Below are 23703 nucleotides of genomic sequence, written 5' to 3'. Positions count from 1 at the left end.
AATAGACACTTATCTTCAGCCTTTCCAATATGCTAATTTTACTTTTTCCAGCACTTTCCAGGTTCACATTTATTTGTCAGAATACTTTAAGATCAGTGTATTGAGATATATTGTATATATTTGAAATATACCTACTATAAATCTGTTTAGGGGTGAATGGGTTATTTTTTCAAATGAGAAGACATTTAATACACATTGTACTTTAGAAGAAATGACACTTTTGACACATTAATTGTACAGTTGAAACGGCAGGACTTAAAGGGGGATTCATACATCGTATATGTTGCAAATAACTTATCTGGCATTACATTTGGTAACAGAGGTTGGCTACACCAGTTTAATATATTTTTGGACCCTCATGTCTTTACCTGTAAAGAGGGACCTTAAACAGATCATCTCTAAGGAAGCTTCTAGTTGCATACTCTTTTGGGATAAACTTGGTAACACCATCAGTGCAGTGTATTTTGAATATGGAAAAGATGGTTCTTAAAGTCTGGGAGATTTCAGCTAAATTGCTTCTGCAAGCCCTGGTCCTTCCTGGGCCCTAAGATTTGGAAGCTTTGGGGTTATTAATTAAACGAGGAGCCCATTAGATTGGGGTGGCTTTAAAGACGTTAGCCTACATAAACAAACCAATGTAAGTCTGAAATGCCTCAAGGTTAAATCAAAACCTAAGGACAACCAATCACAAACAGCCAACAAGTCCTTCCCAAATAGGCAACCATTGAAGCTATAGCTGATCAAGCGATTTCCTCACTTTGCTTCCAGTTCTCTCAAAGTCTCTCCCCAGCTCCTGTTGGTGGAGGGTCCTAATCATTTTTAATTTGGCATTGCCTGATTTGAATCCACTTTTGTTCAAATAAAGTCTTGTTTTTCTTTTTAGTAGGCTCCACACCCAACGTGGGGCTTGAACTCACGACCCCGAGATCAGGAGTCACCGGCTCTCCCGACTGAGCCAGCCGGGCACCCTGGCAAAGTCTTTCTTGAAAGCCACCAGCACTACTTAAGCAAGTCTTAAAAAGTGTATATCTACTTTGAGGGCTCGTTTTCATTTCTAAGAATCTAACCTAAGGAAATAACTAGGTAAGAGCACAGAGATGAAGGTGTGCCTGTTAAAGGATATTCAAACTAGACCTTATAATATAAATAATTGGTAACTAAAATCTAACTTCCGGGGAGTTAGGTGGTTCCATGCAGTACTTACTGACTTGGAAAGTTATTTTATCTTCAATTTTTTGAAATCATCTCCTATTTTTTTTCTACAATGAATATAAATTACTTTCCTAACAAAGCAAATATACCACTGGCTAACACGTTAACTCTTTCTTTTGCACATGTACCCACTACTCAGAATCACTGATATTTTTAGTTTATTCTAAAAAATTATCAGTCCCTGGAACTGTTTAATTCCTTAGCTACTAAAACTGTTACTGATAACGTGGTTAAGAGTGGACCTGTTCTGCTCCCCAAGGAGACTCCAACTGAGGAAGGAGAATAACTTACTGAGCAAAAGCAGTTCTAAATCACAGAAGCACCATTTTTTGGTTATTTTTCTTAAAGTCAGGAAAAGACAAATCATATGTCTTCAGAATTTCCAGAGAGTTGCTTCTTAAATTATGAAGAGCCAGAGAAACAAGGTAGTGCAGCAAATACTTTTAATAAGAATACAAAATTCACACCAGAGGCACATTCTGGGGAATGTACAGGAACTATCACAAGTAGTAACTCTGCTGGAAGAATAAAATAAGGCTCTGTCAGAGTACAAATATACAGGAAGGAATGATTTAAAATACGTTTATGATTTACAATCACATTACATTGTACATAGTAAGCACAGAAAACAGGCATATTAATTAAAAAGCCAGCTAAAAGGCATTTGAACATATATAGCAAATCTTACAGTCCACACAGTTCATGTATAACAGTAATTTTTAAAGGACTTCATTTCAACACAAAAGAAATGAAGACATATTAATTTATGCCTATGACAAAAATCAAGAGAACTTCTATTTAAAGGCTTACATGACTGACAGAACCACACAGCGGACAGGTCAACCACGCAGCACGAAACCAACAGTGCTGAGCAACTGAAACAGTACTGGCCTTTCCAACCCCTTTCTTCCTGTTCCCACCACACTGTCCCAGATTACCTTTCCATTACTCAACTGAAAACAAATTCCTCCGTCTTCTCATTCCATGAAAGGAATGAAGAAAAACCAAACAGCAAATGCAAAAGTTGATTTTACCATAAGCCTGAAATGCGGTTTAAGGAATACAAAGAAACCCAACACTGATACACAGTGTTCCTTGCCAAGGAAGGAACAGACACACCAAACATTATCTGAAAGGGGTTTCTTTATGGATTATGTACATTGGTTGAATGAGAATTACTGTATCTGAGAAGGCACATATCAGTGATTTAAGGCTTAGCCGGTATTGTTACATATGGAAGTCAATGAAAGCTGTCTAGGAATTCACTTCTGTCAAAATGGAATTTACCGAAAAACTCGCTTTCTAAGCACAGATTTCTACTCTAGAAACCATCACGAGTTTCTATTCCCAAGTATACCTGCCAAAAAAAATTCTCTTAAGCAGGTTTCATTATGAATCAAAAGACATTGCTAACATAACTGCCCAATGACTTTGGGTGATGCAAACTCTTAAACTCAAAAGCCTCACAGAAATGACAGTGTGATTCCTGCGTCTTAAAAAAAAAAAAAGTTTTAACAAAATTACAATAGCACAGAACCATTTTTAAAAAGGTATTTGCCACAACTCCACAAGCCAATCAGTCATTCATTAGAGCTGCCACCTCTGTGTGTGGATGCTGCAGGAATACCATATAATTTTACTCTGCAAAATAGTTTTTTTCTTTAAGACAATACATGAAAATGAATCTCTTAAAGACGTTTAATATATTCATATATAAAATATCTGATGTTGATACAAATCATGTAAACCTCCCTTTGGAAAAGTTACAACTGGCCCTCATTTCCAGGACCAAAAACCTTGAATTTTTATCTGGTCAGTGCAAATCTATATTAGATGTTTTCAAACTACAGAAATAGCCATCAACCCTCACAATACAAAAAAGGATTTCTCAAAAAGGAAAATTACTGTGTTCAGATTATAGAAATTATGTTTACATTAAAATCACCCACCTTCCCATCAAATTTAACAGTTCAGTTGTTAAAGTATGAAAAAGGGAAAAATTAAAGCTGTTTGTGCAAGAATCACTACAATGGTTGTGGTCACCACTTCCCTAATCTTAACAACTCTGCTTAATTCTTATTAGGTTTGTTTAGAAATATAACAACATGACTTTTCTTTCTTTTTCCGGGCGTGACTTTACTGTTCTTCGAGCCAAGATGGGGCATCCACTCCAGGGGTTTTCAATTTGATATGGAACTGTTTAAGTGTCTGTTCAAGCTGCTTCTGATTCCCCGCAAAGTAAGCGGCAATCGCATTGTGGAAAAGGACCAGCTGATTGTGCAGCACTTTCACCTGTGAACAGGGCAGTCACAAGACCAAGTGTTAACACCAGTGGCAAGGAAATATACGGTGACTTATCACATGTCCTCATTAAATAATGTATCTCTTGGGGCGCCTGGGTGGCTCAGTCTGGTAAGCGGCTGCCTTCAGCTCGGGCCATGATCTCAGCGTCCTGGGATCAAGCCCCACACCGGCTTCCTGCTCAGCGGGGAGCTTGTTCTCTCTCTCCCTCTGCCTGCTGCCCTGCCTACTTGTGCTCTCTCTCTGTCAAGTAAATTAATAAAATCTTAAAAAAAAAGTATCTCTCATCAGGAAAAGCTGTTTTAATAATGACCAAGTATTTCATACACACACACACCAACTGTACGTCACTTTGCAGGGTCACTGAGCCTTTGACGACTTTTTCATTTCTTTAAAGGGAATAGGTCAGTTTAAGAAGCTGTATATTCTGTTAACCATATTCAAACACTACTGAGGGCATTAATTAAAAATATTACTAAATCCCCCCTCAAACTAAATATATTCAACATCACATACTGAGGAAGGAAAACTATATATAAATCTTTACTATACAGTATATGCTATATACCAAATACGGATATCATTAAGGCTAAATTTTATTTATTTTTTGTTTGTTTTTTGTTTTTTTAAAGATCTTATTTATTTATTTGACAGGGAGAGAGACAGCCAGCAGAGGGAACACAAGCAGGGGGAGTGGGAGAGGAAAAAGCAGTCTCCCAGTGAGGCAGGGAGCCCAATGTAGGGCTCGATCCCACGACCCTGGGATCAGGTCCTGAGCTGAAGGCAGATGCTTAATGACTGAGCCACCCAGGCGCCCCAAGGCTAAACTTTATGTAAAACAGAGTAGGTCAGATATTTTGAAATACTGCGGTTTTCTGCAAAGAATCAAGCCTAGTGGCAGCAAGTGTTGCTCAGAAAGTCAATTTACTTAAAGTTCAAATGACTTATTTTCAAGTACTTAGTACTTCTAATGATAACAAGAGTATGTTTTAACCAAGTAACACTACTTCTGTAAATCTTAAGAAATCAGCAAAGCATTATAAAGATTTACGAATAAAACTGTTTCCTGAGCTCTCATTTATAACTGCAGAAGTTCAATGATAAAGTATAAAATATACTGGCTTATCCATCTAATACAGTACTTATTAAAATTGAGCATTAATAATTTTTAGTTACGTAAAAACATCTGATATATAATGCTGAGGGAAAAACAGGACATGGCATTTTATATGGTATGACATTTACGTTCATTTTATTTTGACACGCGAACACACACAGAGAGTCTCCAAAGGAAACAACACAAATGTTTATACTGGGTATTTTTTATTTGTAAAGTCTTTAAAATTTAAAATATAATAAAAATAACACACACCCCAGATTATAAAGTAAAACCTCCCGATCCATACTTTTCGGAGCTATCCCCTCCCCTGCCGCCTGAAAATCACAATTATTAACGTTTTATTGTGTTTCCTTTGAGAATTTTTCTAGGTGTATACATAATATTTAAAAACACAAAGCAATTGCACTACGCACTTTCAGTAATGCTGTTTCCTCAAAATATCTTAGATATTTTTTATTCCAGTCATTTATTCATTCAACTAGTATTAATTAAATACCTCCTATGTGCCACACACTGTTCTTAGGAGAATAGAAACAAACCCCTTCCCTCCTGAGCTTCTGTCCTTGGGGGGTGGCAACAGTAGGCACTGACATCCCAGGAAATGAATATCCCAAGCCTTGAGAAGAGGTCAGGCTCACTCTCAGACCTTTAGGGCATCTGGCATTGCTGATTTACCTCAAAGTTGTTTAAAGCAAAAGAAAATTTTTCTCTTCTTCTGATAAAGAGAAAAAAAAATCTAGCAGGGATATAGTTTAACACGACCACATAGCATGAAACAATGAAAACTAAAAAATGTCTGTGTGAACTAAAAGGGGTATATCTTGAATTTACCTTGTCAGACATTTAAGGCCTACAAGCTTTCTAATGAAAACCTTTGGTAGCAGGTGCAAGAACCACGGAACATTTACTACCACGTATCGGGCTCTGTACAAGGGGATGTAAGAATATAAGGCACACGGCAGCAGAAAATTAGTATGATAAATGGGTAGCAAAAGTACATTGGGTTAACTTTAAAAAAAGGGGGGGCACTTGTGGGGGGAGAATAGGATTTTTTCAAGAAAGGTTGTAGGAGAACATTGGGACAGGAGAACTCTAACTCCCCTGTGCTCTGCTTCTGAGATATGGGGGCTATTTCACAGGATGATGAGCTTCAACCTAAGAGCAATTATTAAGGAAACAGGATAATCACAGGGAAAGCAGGTTTCTAAAAAGCAATTTAGGAAGTGAGCAAAGTATTTGATTATACTGGACTGCTACGATAATGGCCCCAAAGAATCACTCTTCTCAGTATTATCTACACCCCTGGGGAGTCTTCTGTAATGAGCTTGGCCATGTAATATTAGAAAAGGAGGCCTGATAAGCAACAGCTTGCCCTCTTGGACTACTGCCGCCACCCTTTGAAGACACGCAGTCTAGCCTTCCTCCGAGAAGCCCACAGGGAGAGAGAGCCTTCATCCCAGCTATGCCCAGGGCTCAGCGGGCCTTCCAGCTGAAAGTGAAACCAGAAGAACCCATCTACCCAACCCACACGATTGCGGTAAATAATAAATCATTACTGTTCTAGGCCACCAAGTTTAGGGTACTTTGTTATGCAACAAAAGGTAAGTGGTACGTCTAGGAAAAAGGTTAAGAATGCACTTTCCTAGCAATGAATAAGGGTTTTAGAAAGCACAGTGAAAAGGAGGAAAATCAAAAGGGGGCTTGGAAAGAGGAAAGGCTAAGCTGGGTGATAAGCAAAGGAACTGAAGAAAATACTTGGGGAGGTGAGGAGTCAGGGGTGGTTGTGAGATGAGAGAATGGAGAGAGAAAGCAGGGAGGGAACAGAGGTTCAAACCAGAGAGGCATATATGTTACGAACTAGTCCCAAGATCTAACCGCGGTTTTGGAGTAAATGTAATATAGTATCTTTGAAGACCTACTTCCAACGTTCCAGGAAGACCCGACGATTGCTCTAGGCATGGTTTGATGCTAGTCCCAGCCTCCCCAAATTTGTGTTTGTTACTCACTTAGGTCATCAGTAAAACAGCCCCATGATTAGTACTGTTCCTTTACAGCAACTGCCAGAAAAAGCTTCGGAGTCAGGAGGCATGCATGCCAATCTTAACTGTACCTCTTCCCAGTTCTCTTTGCGACATCAGGTCCAGGTTGCTTCTAACTTCACGGGCCAAGGTCTTTATCCGTTTACCAGGGACGCCATTACCAAACTGCATATGTGGTGTCATTGTAAGGGTTAAGTGAAATGAGATACTACCTAGCACGCTTTCTGACACAGGGTAAGTACTCACTCAATTTCAGTGGAATCTAAGTACCAACTGGACAGTCAAACCACATGGACTTTTCTTGGTAAAATAAAATTTCATTTATTTAGAAACTGATTTGAAACTTGTAAGAAGACTGTGATAATGTGACTTAGAATAACAAATACATAACTGGTCTTCGTCCTTATTTCCGGCACAAAGCACCTAAAACCCTTGTTATTTCCTAAGTGATAAGCGTGAGGGGGAGCACCTTTGTTGTAATATTTAGTATCTCATCCTGTTCCTGAAATAGCCCCAGGGCTATAATGGTGCAAGGAACTACTTTTGTTCATAAAAAGCCCTTTTCAACCACACCTGACTTTATGTTAGTGAGATTTTGGGGAAGCTCCTAGAAAACCAGTGGTAAGAGCTGGTTGTCAGGGGAACTAAACTGTGATTAGAGGGTGGGAATTTCAGCTCCGCCTGCCAACTTCTGGGGAGGAGACAGTGGCTACAGGTTGAATAATTCACCAATTATAATTTCATCAATGATGCCTATGTAATGAAGCCTCCATAAAAATCTCTGAAGTGCAAGATCTGGAGAGTTTCTGGGTTGGTGAATGTATCCACAGGCTAGGAAAGTGGTGCACCCCCAAATCCATGGGGACAGAGGCTCTTGTGCGCAGGACCTTTACAGACCTTGACCCCTATGCACTTCTTCAACTGGCTATTCATTTGTAGCCTTCAGTAGCCCCTGTAATAAGTGGGTAACCTGGTAAGTAAACGGTTTCTTGAGCTCTGTGAGACACTCTAGCATACAATCCCAGTTGAGGAGGGGGTTGTGGAAACCTTCCATGTATGGTCAGAAGCACAGGTGGCAACCTGACTTGCTATTGGTGTCAGAAGGTGGAGAGGGTGGGGGCAGCGTCAGAACTGAATTGAACTGTAGAGTACCTAGCTGGTGTCCGAGATCGAGAATCAGTTGGTGTGGGGAAAAAACCCACACATCTGGTGTCAGGAGTGTTCGAAAAGTGCTATGAATGTAAAAGAAGAACGACAGAGTTTTCTCCTTTCCAAAGGCAGAAACTGATGTGAAGTTTACCTTAGCACAATGAAAAAAAAAAGGTGTGTGGTAAGCAAATAAATTTTGTTGCAAAGATGCAGGGGCAGAGTTGGCTTATCAACACTGACTGCCTTGACATGGGGGGCCTTCAATCCAAGGGCAGAAAACCACCTGGGATGCTGCAGAAAGAATTCCTCAGCTCGACAGATCACCTCAGAAGAACCTTTTTTTTTTTTTTTTTAAAGATTTTATTTTTAAGTACTCTCTACACACCCAACGTGAAGCTCCAACTTAAAACCCTGAGATCAAGAGTCAGTCACCTGCTCCAACTGGGCCAGCCAGGCACCCCAACTAAGAACTTTTTTTTTTTTTTTAAGATTTTATTTATTTATTCGACAGAGAGAGAGACAGCCAGCGAGAGAGGGAACACAAGCAGGGGGAGTGGGAGAGGGAGAAGCAGGCTCATAGCGGAAGACCCTGATGTGGGGCTCGATCCCATAACGCCGGGATCACGCCCTGAGCCGAAGGCAGACGCCCAACCGCTGTGGCACCCAGGCGCCCCCCAACTAAGAACTTTTAAGGGTCGATTTATCAGCCCACGATTCTCTGCTTCTAAAATAAACACATTTTTCAAGCACCACAGAGGCACTTCTTCCAAATTATTCATCGGTCAGCACCACTCAAATTAATAGTATTACATACAAAATTTGTTTAAAACATTAATAGAGACTTCTACTAATTCTACTAATTTATATTGACATTTCTCTATGTCCAGACAGAAAAGTTTTACATTGCAGTCACTTTTAAAACAAGCTTTAAAATGATACACTGACACTCTGTGTAAGTATCTACTAGGAAAAGCTCAGATTATTCTAATTAAGGTTATAACCAGGGTTCACCTTACATGAGTGGAGTTTGATTTCAGGACCAAATCTCTTTCTCTTTTCTCTCTTTTTTTTTTTTAAGTTTTATTTATCTAAGTAACCTCTACAGCCAATGTGGGGCTCAAACTCACAACCCTGAGATCAAGAGTCCTATGCTCTTCTGAGCCAGCCAGGTGCCCCTCAAAATCTTCTTCTTGTAAGACACTGGTGACTTAAAATTATAACTATTGAAAAATAAGTAAAATAAAACACTGCAGGTTCGCTCTCATTTGATTCCTATTTACATAAAAATGTTTTCTGAAACTGAGCTCTTCTCAGCCACCTGTGCCTGCGTGACTGAGTTTCAGAGCTTCTGGAGACCAGGCTGTCAGGGATTGGTCAAAGGAGGGTCCAAGAGCAGTATGTTTTGACAAAAGGTGGAAAAGTTCCCAGATGACCTTAGAAATGATGAGGGAGCGGAAGGCTAGTTGAAGACAAAGCATAAGCCGAAACCCTGCAAGCTCTCCCCACCCCACCCCTCCACTCCAGGATGGGACAGGTGTGACATTCTTCCAGGAAATCTCCCAACTATCTTAACGTTAATACCATGCTAGAGCTAAAGGCAACCTTGACAATGGCAAGGCCTCTGGTATCTTGTAGGTTGGTCCTCTTTAGCATATGAAAGTTCTTTTGAAAGCTCCCTTTCCCTAACTTCCCCCAAATCCAGTATATGTATGTAATCACCACTTCTCAAGACTCCCCGTGCAGCACCTCTTTCTGCCCGTGTGTTCTGTCCCTGTGCTTTAATAAAACCACCATTTTGCACCAAAGCTGTCTCATGAATTCTTTCTTGGTCGTTGGCTCCAGACTCCACCCCACCGAACCTCACCTATATTTCAAAACCACATCAGATAGGAAACAACTTTTCAAAGATAAAATCCCACAAGGGAAAAGAAATTAAATTCATTAAAATTTAGAGTTTCTATTCATCCAAAGAGTGAAAAGACAAGTTACAAACTGAGGCAACGTATCTGCACTACATGTACTGACAAAGGATATGTATTTAGAAAATGTGAAGAACTCTGACAAAACAAAAGCAATCCATTAAAAAGAGCAAATAACATGGATGGGTATTTCATAGAGGAGAAAACAGGAATGGCCAACTAAATTTGAAAAGATATGCTGTCTCATTAGAAAACAGGAAAGTGCAAATTAAAACTAACTTGATGAAAGCTGGCTTCAACTACCTCCATTGTAACCTCAAAATCTCTAATTGATGAAGTTCTTCCTAGCTTATCTCTTAACTCAGGCAAAATACCTTGCGGGCAAAGCATCCCGTGATAGGAACCGAAACTATCCCCTCAAGCAAGAAGGACTTCGGTAAGCCAGCAAGACCGCACGTGATTGACCCCAAGACAACTACTGACTTGACCTTTACTGTCCACCTGCACGTACCCATCCACCTCTGTCCTACATTTTCCTTATATAAACCCAGAAGTAGTTTCAGTACTTTGGAGACAGGCTTTGAGATGTTGTCTCCTGGTGTTGGCCACACTGAAATGAATTCTTTTCTCCTTTCGCCACCACTTGTCTCTGTTGGGGGTGGGTGGCCGAACCTGTCTGTTTGGGACCCCTGGAGCCAGCTGCTTGTGCATCCCTGTGCCCTGGCTACCCTGGGATGCCATTTTACATCCTCGACACTGAGAAAACGTAGAACAATTAAAACTCTTGTGCACTGTTGATTGTTGTGTAAATTTGTTACAATTACGCTTGAAAACAATTTGGCATTACTCCATAAAATGAAGGATGCACATACCCTACTGGACAGCAATCTGACTCCTAAGAATACACTCTAGAGAAACTCGCACTGTTTTATGAGACAGGTACAATTATGATCATAACAGCACTGTTTTTACCACTAAGAAACAAGGAAACAACCCACAACTTGTATTTACAGGAGAATGGATAAATAAACTGCAGTCTCTTCATGCAATGGGGATACTATATAGGAGTGAGAATAAATAAACTAGAGCCGCATGCCCCAACATGGAGGAACCACAGGAACATCAGAGCGGAACAGCACGCTGCAGGAAAACTTACATGAAGCTCAAAAACATGCCTAACCGAACGATACATTCACATGTGGCAAAACTATAAAGAAAACCAATAGGAACAATAAACAAAATTCAGAATAGGGGTTCTGCAGGGAGAAGGGGGAGGATGAGGTAAGGCAAAGCACAGAGAAGGCTTCAAAAATACTGATGGTTTTGTTTCTTAACCTGGGTGGTGGAAACGTGACTGCTATTTTTTGTTGTTGTTACTTTTCATATTTTGCCTCTATGTTTAACATTCTTCTTTTTTTTAAGATTTATTTATTTGTCAGAGACAGAGCGTGAATAACCAGGGGGAACAGTTTGCTGAGCAGGCAGGGGGAGAAGCAGACTCCCCACTGAGCAAGGAGTCCAGTGCGGACTCATCCCAGGACTCTGGGATCATGACCTGAGCCAAAGGCAGATGCCTAATGACTAAGCCACTCAGGCACCCCAAATGTTAAACACCTTTTTGAATATACTTAACATTTTTACATTATTAGAAAAGGGAAAGGTTATGAGAAATAAAGTCTGTCTATATCGTAACTTCATTGAGGATCCGCACTATTCACAGTGTTCTAATGAACTACAGTCATCCCCACTTTGCATTCAGAGAAAAAAAAAAACCCCCCCTAAAAATGTTTCTTTCTTTCTTTCTTTCTTTCTTTCTTTCTTTCTTTCTTTCTTTCTTTCTTTCTTTCTTTCTTTCACTCATTCATTCATTCATTCATTCATTCATTCATTCATCCAATAAATATTAGCAAGGGTCTGCTGGTGTCAGGCACTAGTCTAGAGGCTGCAATGCAAGCAGTCAACAAAAAGACAACTCTGCTCTCAAGAAGCTTATATTCTAGTGAGAGAAGAAAGAGAAACAAGGTAAGTAAAATATACAGTATGTTAGATGATGGCATGTGTTATGCAGAAAAATTAAGCAGCAATGGGGAATATGAGATTCATTTATAGGAGAGGGTGTGGCAATGTAAATAGGAAAGTTAGACTTGGTCTGAGGTGACATGTGAATAAAGACCCAAAGGAAGTGAGGGAATGAGCTTTAAGATACTTTAAGTTTTCTAATAAGGCTGGAAGAACAACATTCGGGAAGGAGGAAATAGCAAGCAGAAGGATCCCAAGGTGGGTGCTGTGCTTGGTGTGTTTGAGAAACAACAAGGAGGCCAGTGTGGCTGGGGCGGAGTCGCAGGGGTCTAGTAGGAGATGTGGTCAGACAGGTAATGGGGGGCTAGAGGACATAGGAGCTCAGGTGTCATCACAGAGCCTGTGGCTACATTTCTGAGTGAAATGAGAAAGCACGGGAAGATCCTGAGCAGAAAAATGACAACATCTGATTTACTTTAATAAACTCACAAGGGTAGAAGTGGGGAGAGCAGTTAGAATACCAGAGCATTAACCCAGTGAGACAGTGGCCTGGACGAGGTGGTACGAGAAGAGGCGGCCTCTCAACAGACTGCAAAGGTGCAGCCACAGACCGAGCTGTGGGGCGTGAGAGAGCAAGAGCAAAGAGGCCAAGACTTTTGCCCTGAGCGACTGACAGCATGAAGTTACCATATGCTGACATGTCAAAGGCTGTGAGAGGGCCGAGTACAGAGGAGGGAAAGCGGGCCATCAAGACCTCAGTCTGGGACAGGTGTGGCATGGCTTCCAGGCAGACACATGGAAATGCTGAGCAAGGAACTCCGTTTGAGACTGGGCACAGTTCAGGACAGCAGTATAGTGAAGAAGAGAGGAAGATAATTTTCATGGTTCCTTTCTATTAAAATTTTTTGAGAACTTACTTTCTAAATATATATATATATATTTGGAAATATATATATATATATTTGGAAACTCAAATGGCTCTCAAAAAGCCTTTCAGTAGAAAAACATTATTATTTCTATTTATTTTTAAGGACAAAAACTAGCTTCCCTTTTAGAGATTTATGAAATTCAACTGAAAAGTTTATGTACAAGTTTATGAACCAGTCCATTAATTAAATACTCTTCCCTATTTAGAGGGTTTTTTGTTTGTTTGTTTTGTTTTTTTAAGGCTTTTGCACTAGTAACCTACCTGGGTCACAAAGTAATTTTCCACTTTGCCCTACTAAGCATGATTTAGCCTTTCTGTTGTTTTGTTTTTGAATTTTGGATGATCCTTGGTTCCTGCAGCTACAGAGCAACTAAGGGGTTTCTGCATTTTTAGTGTGAAATTCTAATTTTCAAAAACAGGTTCTAGCCAATTTATTGCTCTTTGGGTCATAAGAATTTTTGACTTGAATTTCAATCCTCAATGTTTTAGAATTAAAGGAGATGACGAGGGTGGAGCATGGGGTCTGGTTCATGTATTATACCTGGAGAGAGCTGTTACAACAGTCTGGAAGTTACAGTCAGAAAGAAAGTGGGAAGAGCATCACACAATTTTTAGCTAACCCTACAAATGTCAACACAAATGTCACATATGTCAACGGAAGAATCAGTTTCCGTACCTCCTTGAGGCTGCTGACAAACCCAACACAGAGATACACCTCTTCCTGTAGCTGAGGAAGGTTGGCAGCCCACTAAACAAAGCCTCAAGCCTGGCGCATTACCTGTATGCAAAATGTGCCCCAACCCCACTGCAACTGAATCCATGCGAAATCAAGGAAAGAGGGTGTTTTTTAAGATGGAATTCTGGTTTTCACAACAAAACGACACAATACCCGTTTTCACAAAAACACTCCCTAGTAATTGTGAGAAGGTTGATGTGTAAGCCTTTAAAAATATATATACACACTTCAGAGCAGTTCCCTGGTATCAAGAGAGCCTCTGGGATTCACAGCTTTTCAATTATATTTACGGAAATAAAGTATACAATCTCATTGTTACTTTAATCTCAGCAGCCTCTTTAAGCCAAAACAGATAACTTACCTCACCTCATTTTTCTATTAGCATTGATTATGTAAGCGTTGTCTGACTACAAGTTTTAGTTTTGGTAGTATGTATTAAAAATCAGATGCAAATTTAAATAGGAATGGTAAACTGACAATCTTTTAACCAATCAACCCATTACTAAATCAAAAGTAAATGGAAATAAAAATAAATAAGTCAATTATCAATATGAGTATACTTTCTATATTAAATGAATTAAAAATGTTTGCTTTTCTATCTACTTTTGCTTAATTTTCTTTAAATTTTTGATGAACTAATTTGTACTACAATATGTATTCATATAATGTCAGTGGGGTTCTGACTGATGACAGAAAGAGTCCCCAGGATGTTTAAGAAAATTAAGTAATATTAGAAAAAGTTGCAAATACAATTTTATTTTTTATTTTTTTGGAATACAATTTTAAAGATAACTAATTTTTGCAATCTTAGTAATGACTGTGTTGTTGTCACTATACATAAATAGTTTGAATGAGACTTAAAAGTGTTATTTTAAGTCACTTGGCTTATTTATCAGGTTCACTTTACTAGGCTACTTGGCTTTGTGAAGGTCAGTCTAGGAAAGATTCCGGGTTCTCCAACAGAATTGGCTTAGGAAGAGAGATGAAGAAAGTAAGGTGGGGGAAAGGTCAGATTATACTTTCAGGAGAAGGTACAAAAAGCCAAAAATGTCTGAGGACATATTTTAGGGTCATTACACTTTCTCAACTTACGTTTGCTTATATTTATGTTATCAGATCATGAGAAGTGATGAGCACAGAGAATAAAAAAAAAACAGCCAAGTATTTTTGGTAGGTTATATTTTGATATGGTGGGTGATACTTTTATGAAGAGCACTTTTTTTTTAGGTTTTTATTTATTTATTTGAGAGAGAGAGAGTTCAAGCAAGATCAGGGGGAGGGGCAGAGGGAGATGGACAAGCAGATTCCCCACTGAGCAGGGAGCTCGACTAGGGTCTTGATCCCAGGACCCAGGGATCATGATCTGAGCCAAAGGCAGAGGCTTAACCAACTGAGCCCCCCAGGTGCCCTATGAAGCATGTGACAGAGAATATGTTCCCCTTACATCTACTCTGAACAGGCTTCTGTTCTCTCCATGTTATAGTTAATAAACACTCAGAAAGTTCTAAGTAACTTGCCTAAGGTTAGACAGTTAGGAAGCAGATGGGCTGGGATGTGGAATGTCTTCTCCCAAGACAGGCCCATGTTCTCTCTCACCTATTCCAACCTGACTCTCTATTCATAAGGCAATACACATTTTGGAAAGCTTTTAAACAAAGTAGGAAACAAACAAAAAAAGGTACGGCAGAGCACTTAAAGGCAGGGCAGAAATGTACGGAAGATATGCTTTAACCTCTTCCTAACCTTGTCACTGGCTCTAAAGTTACATTTAAATATCCTCAGGACAAGGATCTAACACAATGGCTGGAGCAGATGAAAGAAAGTTAATTCTTTCTAAAATTATGAAGAATAATGCGATATTAAGCTTTGATACCCTCCTTCCATACTTACAGAGCAGGAAAAAAATCTATATTGAGCTATTTATGTATGTATGTCCTAACTTAGAAACGATTTAAAGTGGTTATAAGGATAAGTGAAATACAACAGAAAAGCAGAGATTTTAAAAAGGAGCAAAAAAAGATAGAGGTAACAATTCCAGGCAGAACAGGATGATGACAAATTTGACAAATTTTCAAAACCTAACATCAGAAACAATTACAGTAATTTAAGAAATACACTAAATCACTGTGAACTCAATTACAAAGAACTTTCATGAAGATGTGCCAAACAATGAGCAACCCAACTCCGACAGAAGCAAAACCACTACAGCCACATCTGGTGAATGACCTACAATGTGCCATACAATATTTTAATTGTTAAAGGGCAAAACAAACTTCAACACTGACTACTAAGGCAGAGACAAGCTGAGGTGTTAAATAGAAACCGGGTAAGAGAAATTTAAGAGCAGGACTGAGAGCTGATGCCAAGTGGATTACACTGAAAACTTTCTCCTGCCTACACAGCATATATCAGTAGAAGATAAATACCATTTACAGTTTACTGACTGAAAAATTTAAAGTATTACTTCACAGCATCAAAACCATAAAAAGGCACCGTATTTCTACCAAATGGACTTTTCTTCCAAATCAAATTTAGGTTAATTACATACATTTTTTTTTTTTTTTAAAGACTTATTTATTTTGGGGGGCAGGGGCAAAGGGAGAGAATTTCAAGCAGACTCCCTACTGAGCATGAAGCCTGACTCGGGGCTCAATCCCAGGACCCCAAGGATCACGACCTGAGCCAAATCAAGAGTCGGACGCTCGACCTACTGAGCCACTCAGGCACCTCAGATTAATTACACATGTTCTTATCAGAGGCACTGAAGTAATTAAAAGAGGCAACCTCTAGTTCAAATGAAAGTTACTAGTTTTTTTTTTTTTTAAGATTTTATGGATTTATTTGGGAGAAAGAGCACGCGCGTGTGCACAAGTCAGGGGGAGGGGCAGTGGGAAAGCTGAGCAGAGATCCTGACATGGGGCTCAATCCCAGGACCCCCAGGATCATGACCCGGGCTGAAGGCAGATGCTTAACCAACTGAGCCACCCAGGCGCCCTTGAGAGTTACTAGTCTTAATATATTTATAATTGTTAAGTTTCTTCAAAGCAATTATTGGTTCTCCCGATAATTCTATAAAATAAGGGTTTATATTAAGTGAACAATACTGGGGTAATAGCTTGGCTTAAACATGTGAGGAAAAGCTGAAACAAAATCATCCTATTAAAGATTTTATTTTATTTTATTTTTTTTTTTTTAAAAGATTTTATTTATTTATTCGACAGAGATAGAGACAGCCAGCGAGAGAGGGAACACAAGCAGGGGAGTGGGAGAGGAAGAAGCAGGCTCCCAGCAGAGGAGCCTGATGTGGGGCTTGATCCCATAACGCCGGGATCACGCCCTGAGCCGAAGGCAGACACTTAACAACTGAGCCACCCAGGCGCCCCCTAAAGATTTTATTTTTAAATAATCTGTACACCCAACATGGGGCTGAACTTACAAGCCCAAGATCAACAGTCACATGCTCCACCAACTGAGCCAGCCAGGCTTCCCTAAAATCATTCTTTAGTAAGTCTCAACCACTAACGTATAAAGAATTAACTCCCTTCTTTACCGCCAATTATTTAAAAATGTATAATTACAAGCTTTCTCTGCCTATCACTGATCTTTTTTTAGCATATAAGAAACCTGAAAAATAACAAACAGAAAAGTGTGTCTGTCTTGGCCTTTTATTAGGTTTGCGAAGTGTAACTGTATTACTTTGCAATAGCTCTGGAAATGCCTGTCATGTGAAAGCAACTACCAGCTGAGAAAAAATCACTATCAAAAACATGGGTGTGGGCATTGGGAAGGGAGTAAGAGAAGGAAAGACAAATACGAACTACAAGTGGAGGTGGAAGAACAGATTTTATTTTTCTGACTCATCGGGATAGGTTTCAACAAATCATGGACAAGCAGGTTAAAAAAAGCATCTTAGGAGGGGAAAAAGGGCAGTCCTATTTTGAAAAGCAGATAACTGATGAAACACAAACTCCAGTAAGGATAGGTCTCAGAACAGTGCTAAGGTCTTATCATTCTTTATCCAATGGTACGTTAAAATTTTCAATGCACAGGTTTTCTCCCCCTTTTAGGAAAAAATATCTATTGCCCTTTTGTTCTACGATTTATAGTGTTAGCTCCCTCCCCTTCCTCCCTTCCTTCCAATAGCTCCAGGTTTCGATATGACCAATATGGCTTCTGTTTTCCAAGGTTATCTACCATCTTCTCCCTCTGCTATTTTAAGAACCCTACTTGGAGCAGCATTACAGCATCATAGTCATTTAAAAGCAGGGCTGTAGAGTCAAACAGATCTAGATTTGAATCCTGGTCTGGTTTTGAGATTGGGCAAATTATTCAACCTCTGTGAACGTCAGTATCATCTTCTGTACACTGGTATATGATCATCTGGATCACAGATTAGATAGATATACATATAGATATAGAAAATACTTATGAAGACTCCTCCATATACAGGCCATTCAAAGATCAGTGTCCACCAGCTCGCTGGCTGGAGGATGCGAACGCTCTACAGACGTGCCCATGGAGCTTTCATGTAGGCAAACAGGCTAAGAGACACTCATTCATGGCACAGGATGGTATGTGCTTTCCTGGAGAAAGCCATGGATAGCAGGGTAACTAATAGGGGAAGAAAGAAACTTTCAAGTTGCTAGAGGAAATACTAACTACCACAAATCATTCAAGATAGCATTTGATCATTCAAGATAGCATTTGAGCTCCTAGATAAAAATTAGTTTAGGTACAGGGGTGTCTGGGTGGCACAGTGGGTTAAGTGTCCGACTCTTGGTTTCAGCTTAGGTTGGAATCTCAGAGTCTTGAGATCAAGCCCCAAGTCGGGCTCTGCGTTCAGCACGGAGTACGTTTAAGGCTCTTTCCCCCTCTTGCTCCACCCCTCCCCCCATGCTCTTTCTCAAATAAATAAAATCTTAGAAAAAATAAAATAAAAAATTAATTTAGGTACAGAAGAGTAGTTAAGAAACTGAATATCTCCTTTCATCTATTAGGTGACCCTGTTCTCACTGGCCTTTGGACACTGGGCAACAAAAACCTACAGTTAAACCAATGGCCTGTTCACTCATCTTTACATTCATAAAATAGTTTTCTTTTCTTTTTTTTTAAATATTTTATTTATTTATTTGACAGAGAGAGACAGCCAGCGAGAGAGGGAACACAAGCAGGGGGAGTGGGAGAGGAAGAAGCAGGCTCCCAGCAGAGGAGCCCGATGTGGGGCTCGATCCCAGAACGCTGGGATCACGCCCTGAGCCGAAGGCAGACGCTTAACGACTGCGCCACCCAGGCGCCCCCATAAAATAGTTTTCTGTCATAAGTATGGTTCTGTATCATACCTTGGAAAACTTTTTTTTAAAGATTAAGAATCCAGTCTCTTACATAACTTATAAAAATTCTGATTCTATGTATCTAAGAACTGTTTATAAACTTGATGGAAAAGCTTCATCAAAATTTGTTATGATAGAACCATTATTTTTCTTAAAAAAATCCATATGCAGTTATACTACACTCTACTTAAGAACAGAACATTTAACAACAATTTACAGATAACTTAAACCTACGTTCCAGGGTTTCTTTCCTTTTTTTAAAGATTTATTTGTTTGCGCATGCGAGAGAGCACCCACTCGCGCATTGCACTTGTACACACAGGTGCAGTGGGGAGGGGCAGAGGGAGAGGGAGAGAGAACCTCAAGCAGCCTCCCTGCTGAGGGCACAGTCTGAGGAAGGGCAGGTCCCAAAACCCTAGCCCATGATCTGAGCTGAAACCAAGGGTTGGAAGCTCAACCAACTGAGACACCCTAGGTACCCATATGTTCTGGGGTTTTTTTGTTTTTGTTTTTAAATATTTCGTTATTTATTTGACAGAGCATGAGAGAAAGAGGGAAAGAGCACACAAGCAGGGGGAGTGGCAGGCAGAGGGAGAAGCAGACTCCCCACTGAGCAGGGAGTCTGATGCGGGCGTGATCCCACTGGGATCATGACCTGAGCCGAAGACAGATGCTTAACTGACTAAGCCACCCAGGCACCCCTGTTCTAGGGTTTTTTCAAGAATTTTTTTTCCTGATCTTTTCCACCAATGCTCATATTACTCATTTTCCTGTGTGGTTCTGTTCAAGTCATGCCACCTAGCCTAGCAAGTAGCTCTAAGAACCCACATTAATGTTCTTCATCACATTCTGTATTTTTTTTCTCATGCTTAACTCAGCTTTTACTAAATATCATCCATTAGACTGTATATTGCTGTCAGCAAGAAGTCTGTCATAATGCCTTTATACAATATTTCTTTAGAATTAAGGCACTATACTAGCCCAAAATAAGCACCTTAAAACATTTACTGAATAATTTTTGAAAAGTGCACATTTTGAAAATTTAAAGGACGAAATACAAATAGAAAGCCAGAATGTTATGAGGTAGAAGAGAAATAAAGAAAAAAACCTAGGGGTGCCTGGGTGGCTCAGTTGGTTAGGTGGCCAATTCTTGATTTCTGCTCAGGTCATGATCTCAGGGTTGTGAGACTGAGCCCCAAGTCGGGCTCCCTAACTGGGAGTGGAGCCTGTTTATGAGTTTCTCCCTCTCCCTTCAATTGGCTTTTGCATTTTCTATTCCTTCCATTTAAAATCTGGTTCCTCCACACACCTTTAGTCAGCTCCTCCTTTACATCCTCTTGGAGCTCAGCCCCAACGTCATTTTCTCTAGCCTTCCACAGTACCCCACACCAAGCCAAGTGCCCTTTGTATACTCACATGACTCCTCAATTTCCCCTTTGCAACACTTGTCAGTTTGTATTTATGTAATTATTTGGTTAATGTCTATTTCTCTTACTTGACCATAAGCTCTATAATGGCAAGATCATTGTATTTTTACTATTTAACCCTGGCACATAAAAAACAACCAATGAATATTTGATGAATAAAGGAATAAAATGTGAAAGATGCTAATTATAGGGGTGCCTGGGTGGCTCAGTCGTTAAGCGTCTGCCTTCGGCTCAGGTCATGATCCCAGCGTTCTGGGATCGAGCCCCCCATCGGGCTCCCTGCTCAGTAGGAAGCCTGCTTCTCCCACTCCCCCTGCTTGTGTTCCCTCTCTTGCTGCCTGTCAAATAAATAAATAAAATCTTAAGGAAAAAAAAAGACGCGAATTATATACCAATTTGCTCTTAGTCTTTTATATGTATTTTTGTTTTACCTTTTAAATATCTCTCAACACCTTCAGTTCATTCCATTTTCATTACCACCATCCTAAACAACTCTCATCATCTCTTGTCTAAAAACTACTGTATCTATATTCACTTTTAGGTTCTAACTAAGATCTATGCGCCATATTTTAGACTTATCATTTGCCAAGAATTTTTTCAATGGGTCCCTACTGATACTAAAATAAACTTTTCCTTGGGGTGCCTGGGTGGCTCAGTCGTTGAGCATCTGTCTTTAGCTCAGGCCATGATCCCAGGGTTCTGGGATCGAGCCCCGCACGGGGCTCCCTGCTCTAATGGGAACCTGCTTCTTCCTCTCCCACTCCCCCTGCTGGTGTTCCCTCTCTCGCTGGTTGACTCTCTGTCAAATAAATAAATAAAATCTTTAAAAAAAAGTAAAAATAAAATAAACTTTTCCTTAATGTAGTCTATAAGGCTTGTGTGGTCTGGCCTTTGCTTGCCTCCCAGTCATCTCTGTATGCTCTAGTTGCACTGGTTCTAGTCATATTTATTCTTTGAGCACACCACACCCTTTTCCGTCACAGGGCAGTTACACATGCTGTTTCTTCTACTTGGAATACTCTTTCCTTCTCACTTTACCTAGTTAACACTCAACATCGCTTTCTAATGGAACCTGCCCTAGCCACTCTTAATAAAACAAAAGCACTGGTCACAGCCAAGATTTTATATATATGTTTTGGTGTGATCTGATCACTGTTGTTACTTTTATTAGGCTACAAGCTCTTTGAGGGTAGAATTTGTTTTTGCTTTTGCTCACTGGGTATCACCAATATCCAAAAACACTTTCTGGCACATGCAGATATCTGATAAAAGTTTGTTAAATGAGTGAAGAGAAAAAAATTACGATCTGAAATTATATGATGAAATATGCTCAGGAATTAAGTCTGGAAGTACAGGTGCATGAGTAAGGGAAAGTTTCACAAAATCCAAATGTAGGTAATCCATTTGGCATAGTGTTGAGGTTGTTTATTATACATACTTCCACATTTCAGTCCATAAATGTTAATTTTTTATTTAGAACAAGTAGGATTCTTTTACCTGTGGAACTTAATTTCACTTGACCTATGAGCAAATACCAAGAGAACTGTTTGTACCTCCTGTTATAGAAATAAAGATGATAGTAAGCCACTGGTATGAGTATTTTAAAAGTATCAAGAGTAAGAAGTTAGGGTCTTTTTTTTTTGACAATGGAGAAAAGGATTTCAAGAATGTATGTGCTTGTACATATTAAGTAATGATTAACATGTTTCTTAAAATTTGGCAAGAAATATCCATTATTAAAATTCAGAGGTTTACTTTTTTTCCTCTCAAAGAGAAGCTTTAGCAAACAACGAATACCTTTGCCTTCCAAGTTTTTCCAAACATTTATAGCCTATTTTTACAAAAATGTATTAGGTTTCAAGTATTTCCTATTACAGTATATATTTGCATAGTCACTGAATCATCACAACTACATATACAGCTGGCTCATATTACATGAGTATATTTACTTTGTTCTAGGTGTTTTATTCTCTGTGTATTCCCTCTTTCTCCTGCTTCCCATTTTAGTTCATGGATTGTTCTCTGACAAATTAAATTCATTATATGATACATATGAAATAAGTTTGTAATATATTAGAAAAAATACTGTATTAGTAACATATTAGAAAAGAAGTCCTAATATACAGGAATATTATTATATTATGATTATATATGAAACACAGTGTTGAGTGAAAACAACAGTCTTTTCATCATCCTGATTCAGAACGACTATGATTTTTTTTTTAAAAGGTATTTAAATTAAGTATACTAATCAAACGTGTGTCCAGGACAGATTCCAACTAAATTAATCAAGTATGTGTCCAGGATACATTCCCAAGTCTGGCTCATCTTTTCCTGTCCCCACTGTCATCCTCAAGTCACTGAAATATAACAAAAGAAAAAAACCCCTTCATTTAATGGTTATAGTTGATTGACATTACCTTAAAATAAGAGTATATTTCATCTTTCTTAAAATAAGAATATAATAAAATTAATAAGATTCTTACTTTTTATCTATACCCTAAGCTGCTTTGTTGAATCTTCAGATACATTCAGGCTTTTCCCCTCTAATGCGTTAGTAGCCCTGAAAAGAGATTTACCACTCCCAAGCTAAATTATAGTTATCTTAAAGGAAATATTAATCTTAAATTACTTTTTTTTATTTTATGTGATTCTAAGCCATATAAAAGTTGTTTTAAAAAAATAAACATGAATTGCTCACAGTGATGTGCATATTTTTCCCCTAATTTTTTGCTTCCTCTTTCCATGCAACAGTATACACTGCAGACAGTAGCAGCACTTCTGAGAGAGCAGGCTTCACCCTCACTAAAGTAAAGAATGAAGTAATCAGGAGTTGCCCTTCTATCTGTCATGGCTGACTTTCATTTTCTTCCATCTCTTTCTCTTCCCTGCAGTGTGCCTCTAGTTCTGCGAAGAAATGCAAACACACATTTGCTAAAATAACTACTATATATTTAACATGATTGCTAGGCATCATGAGGGCTCTAAAAGGAAGCATGGTACCTTTCTCACAAAGTCAACAAACAACAGATGTGTCTGTTTTCTTCTCTTCACTAAAGTAGTCCATACTTTGTTTTGAACCATGAAAGGAACAATAAAAGGTAAAAAACCTGCCTTAAGTCACAAAATAGCTCATGTTACATTACTCAAAGATATGGAAAAGGAGAAATAGTGATGAAAAGAGAAACATTAGAAGAGCCTGATTAACTCTGTCCTTACTGCCATGCAACTCAATTGTTGTTCAGTAAAACAAGGAAGAGAATATCAGAGATTAATAAGAGCTGTTTAGGTTAAGGGTAAACACAATATATCTTAGGTGTGGGTGGATGGAAAGTATGGATTTTACATAATAGAAGAATTTAAGTTTCTCCATTAAGAGTAAATGACAAGAGATCCGTGTACTATCACTCAACATGAATGCCTATACAGACGCAGGAATGTGTGTATTTTACACACCTATTTCCTCTGTTTTCCCAGAAAGAAGGAAGGTTAGACTAAGGACATATAACACTTTGATTTTCTA

General features: G+C 39.1%; 1 protein-coding gene across 15 annotated transcripts in view; it reads right to left on the bottom strand.

Annotated features, from left to right (window-relative positions):
• Positions 1–1638: 1638 nt before the first annotated feature.
• ARFIP1 (ARF interacting protein 1) overlaps positions 1639–23703 on the bottom strand; it is a 114147-nt gene continuing 92082 nt past the window's right edge. For 14 of the 15 annotated variants that reach the window (XM_045798815.2, XM_087866521.1, XM_045798807.2 and 11 more), the window contains one exon: positions 1639–3504. In XM_045798815.2, the coding sequence (XP_045654771.1) occupies positions 3349–3504 (156 nt within the window). In that variant the 3' untranslated portion in view covers positions 1639–3348. Of the gene's footprint in view, positions 3505–8875; positions 23088–23703 lie in introns of those variants that run through there. The other variant, XM_087866523.1, reaches the window with a different exon arrangement.

The sequence above is a fragment of the Ursus americanus genome, chromosome 13 (genome assembly GCF_024610735.1).
Source record: "Ursus americanus isolate L20-20 chromosome 13, mUrsAme1.1.p, whole genome shotgun sequence".
Taxonomy (NCBI): Eukaryota; Metazoa; Chordata; class Mammalia; order Carnivora; family Ursidae; genus Ursus; species Ursus americanus.
This window is presented reverse-complemented; position numbering and strand designations above follow the sequence as displayed.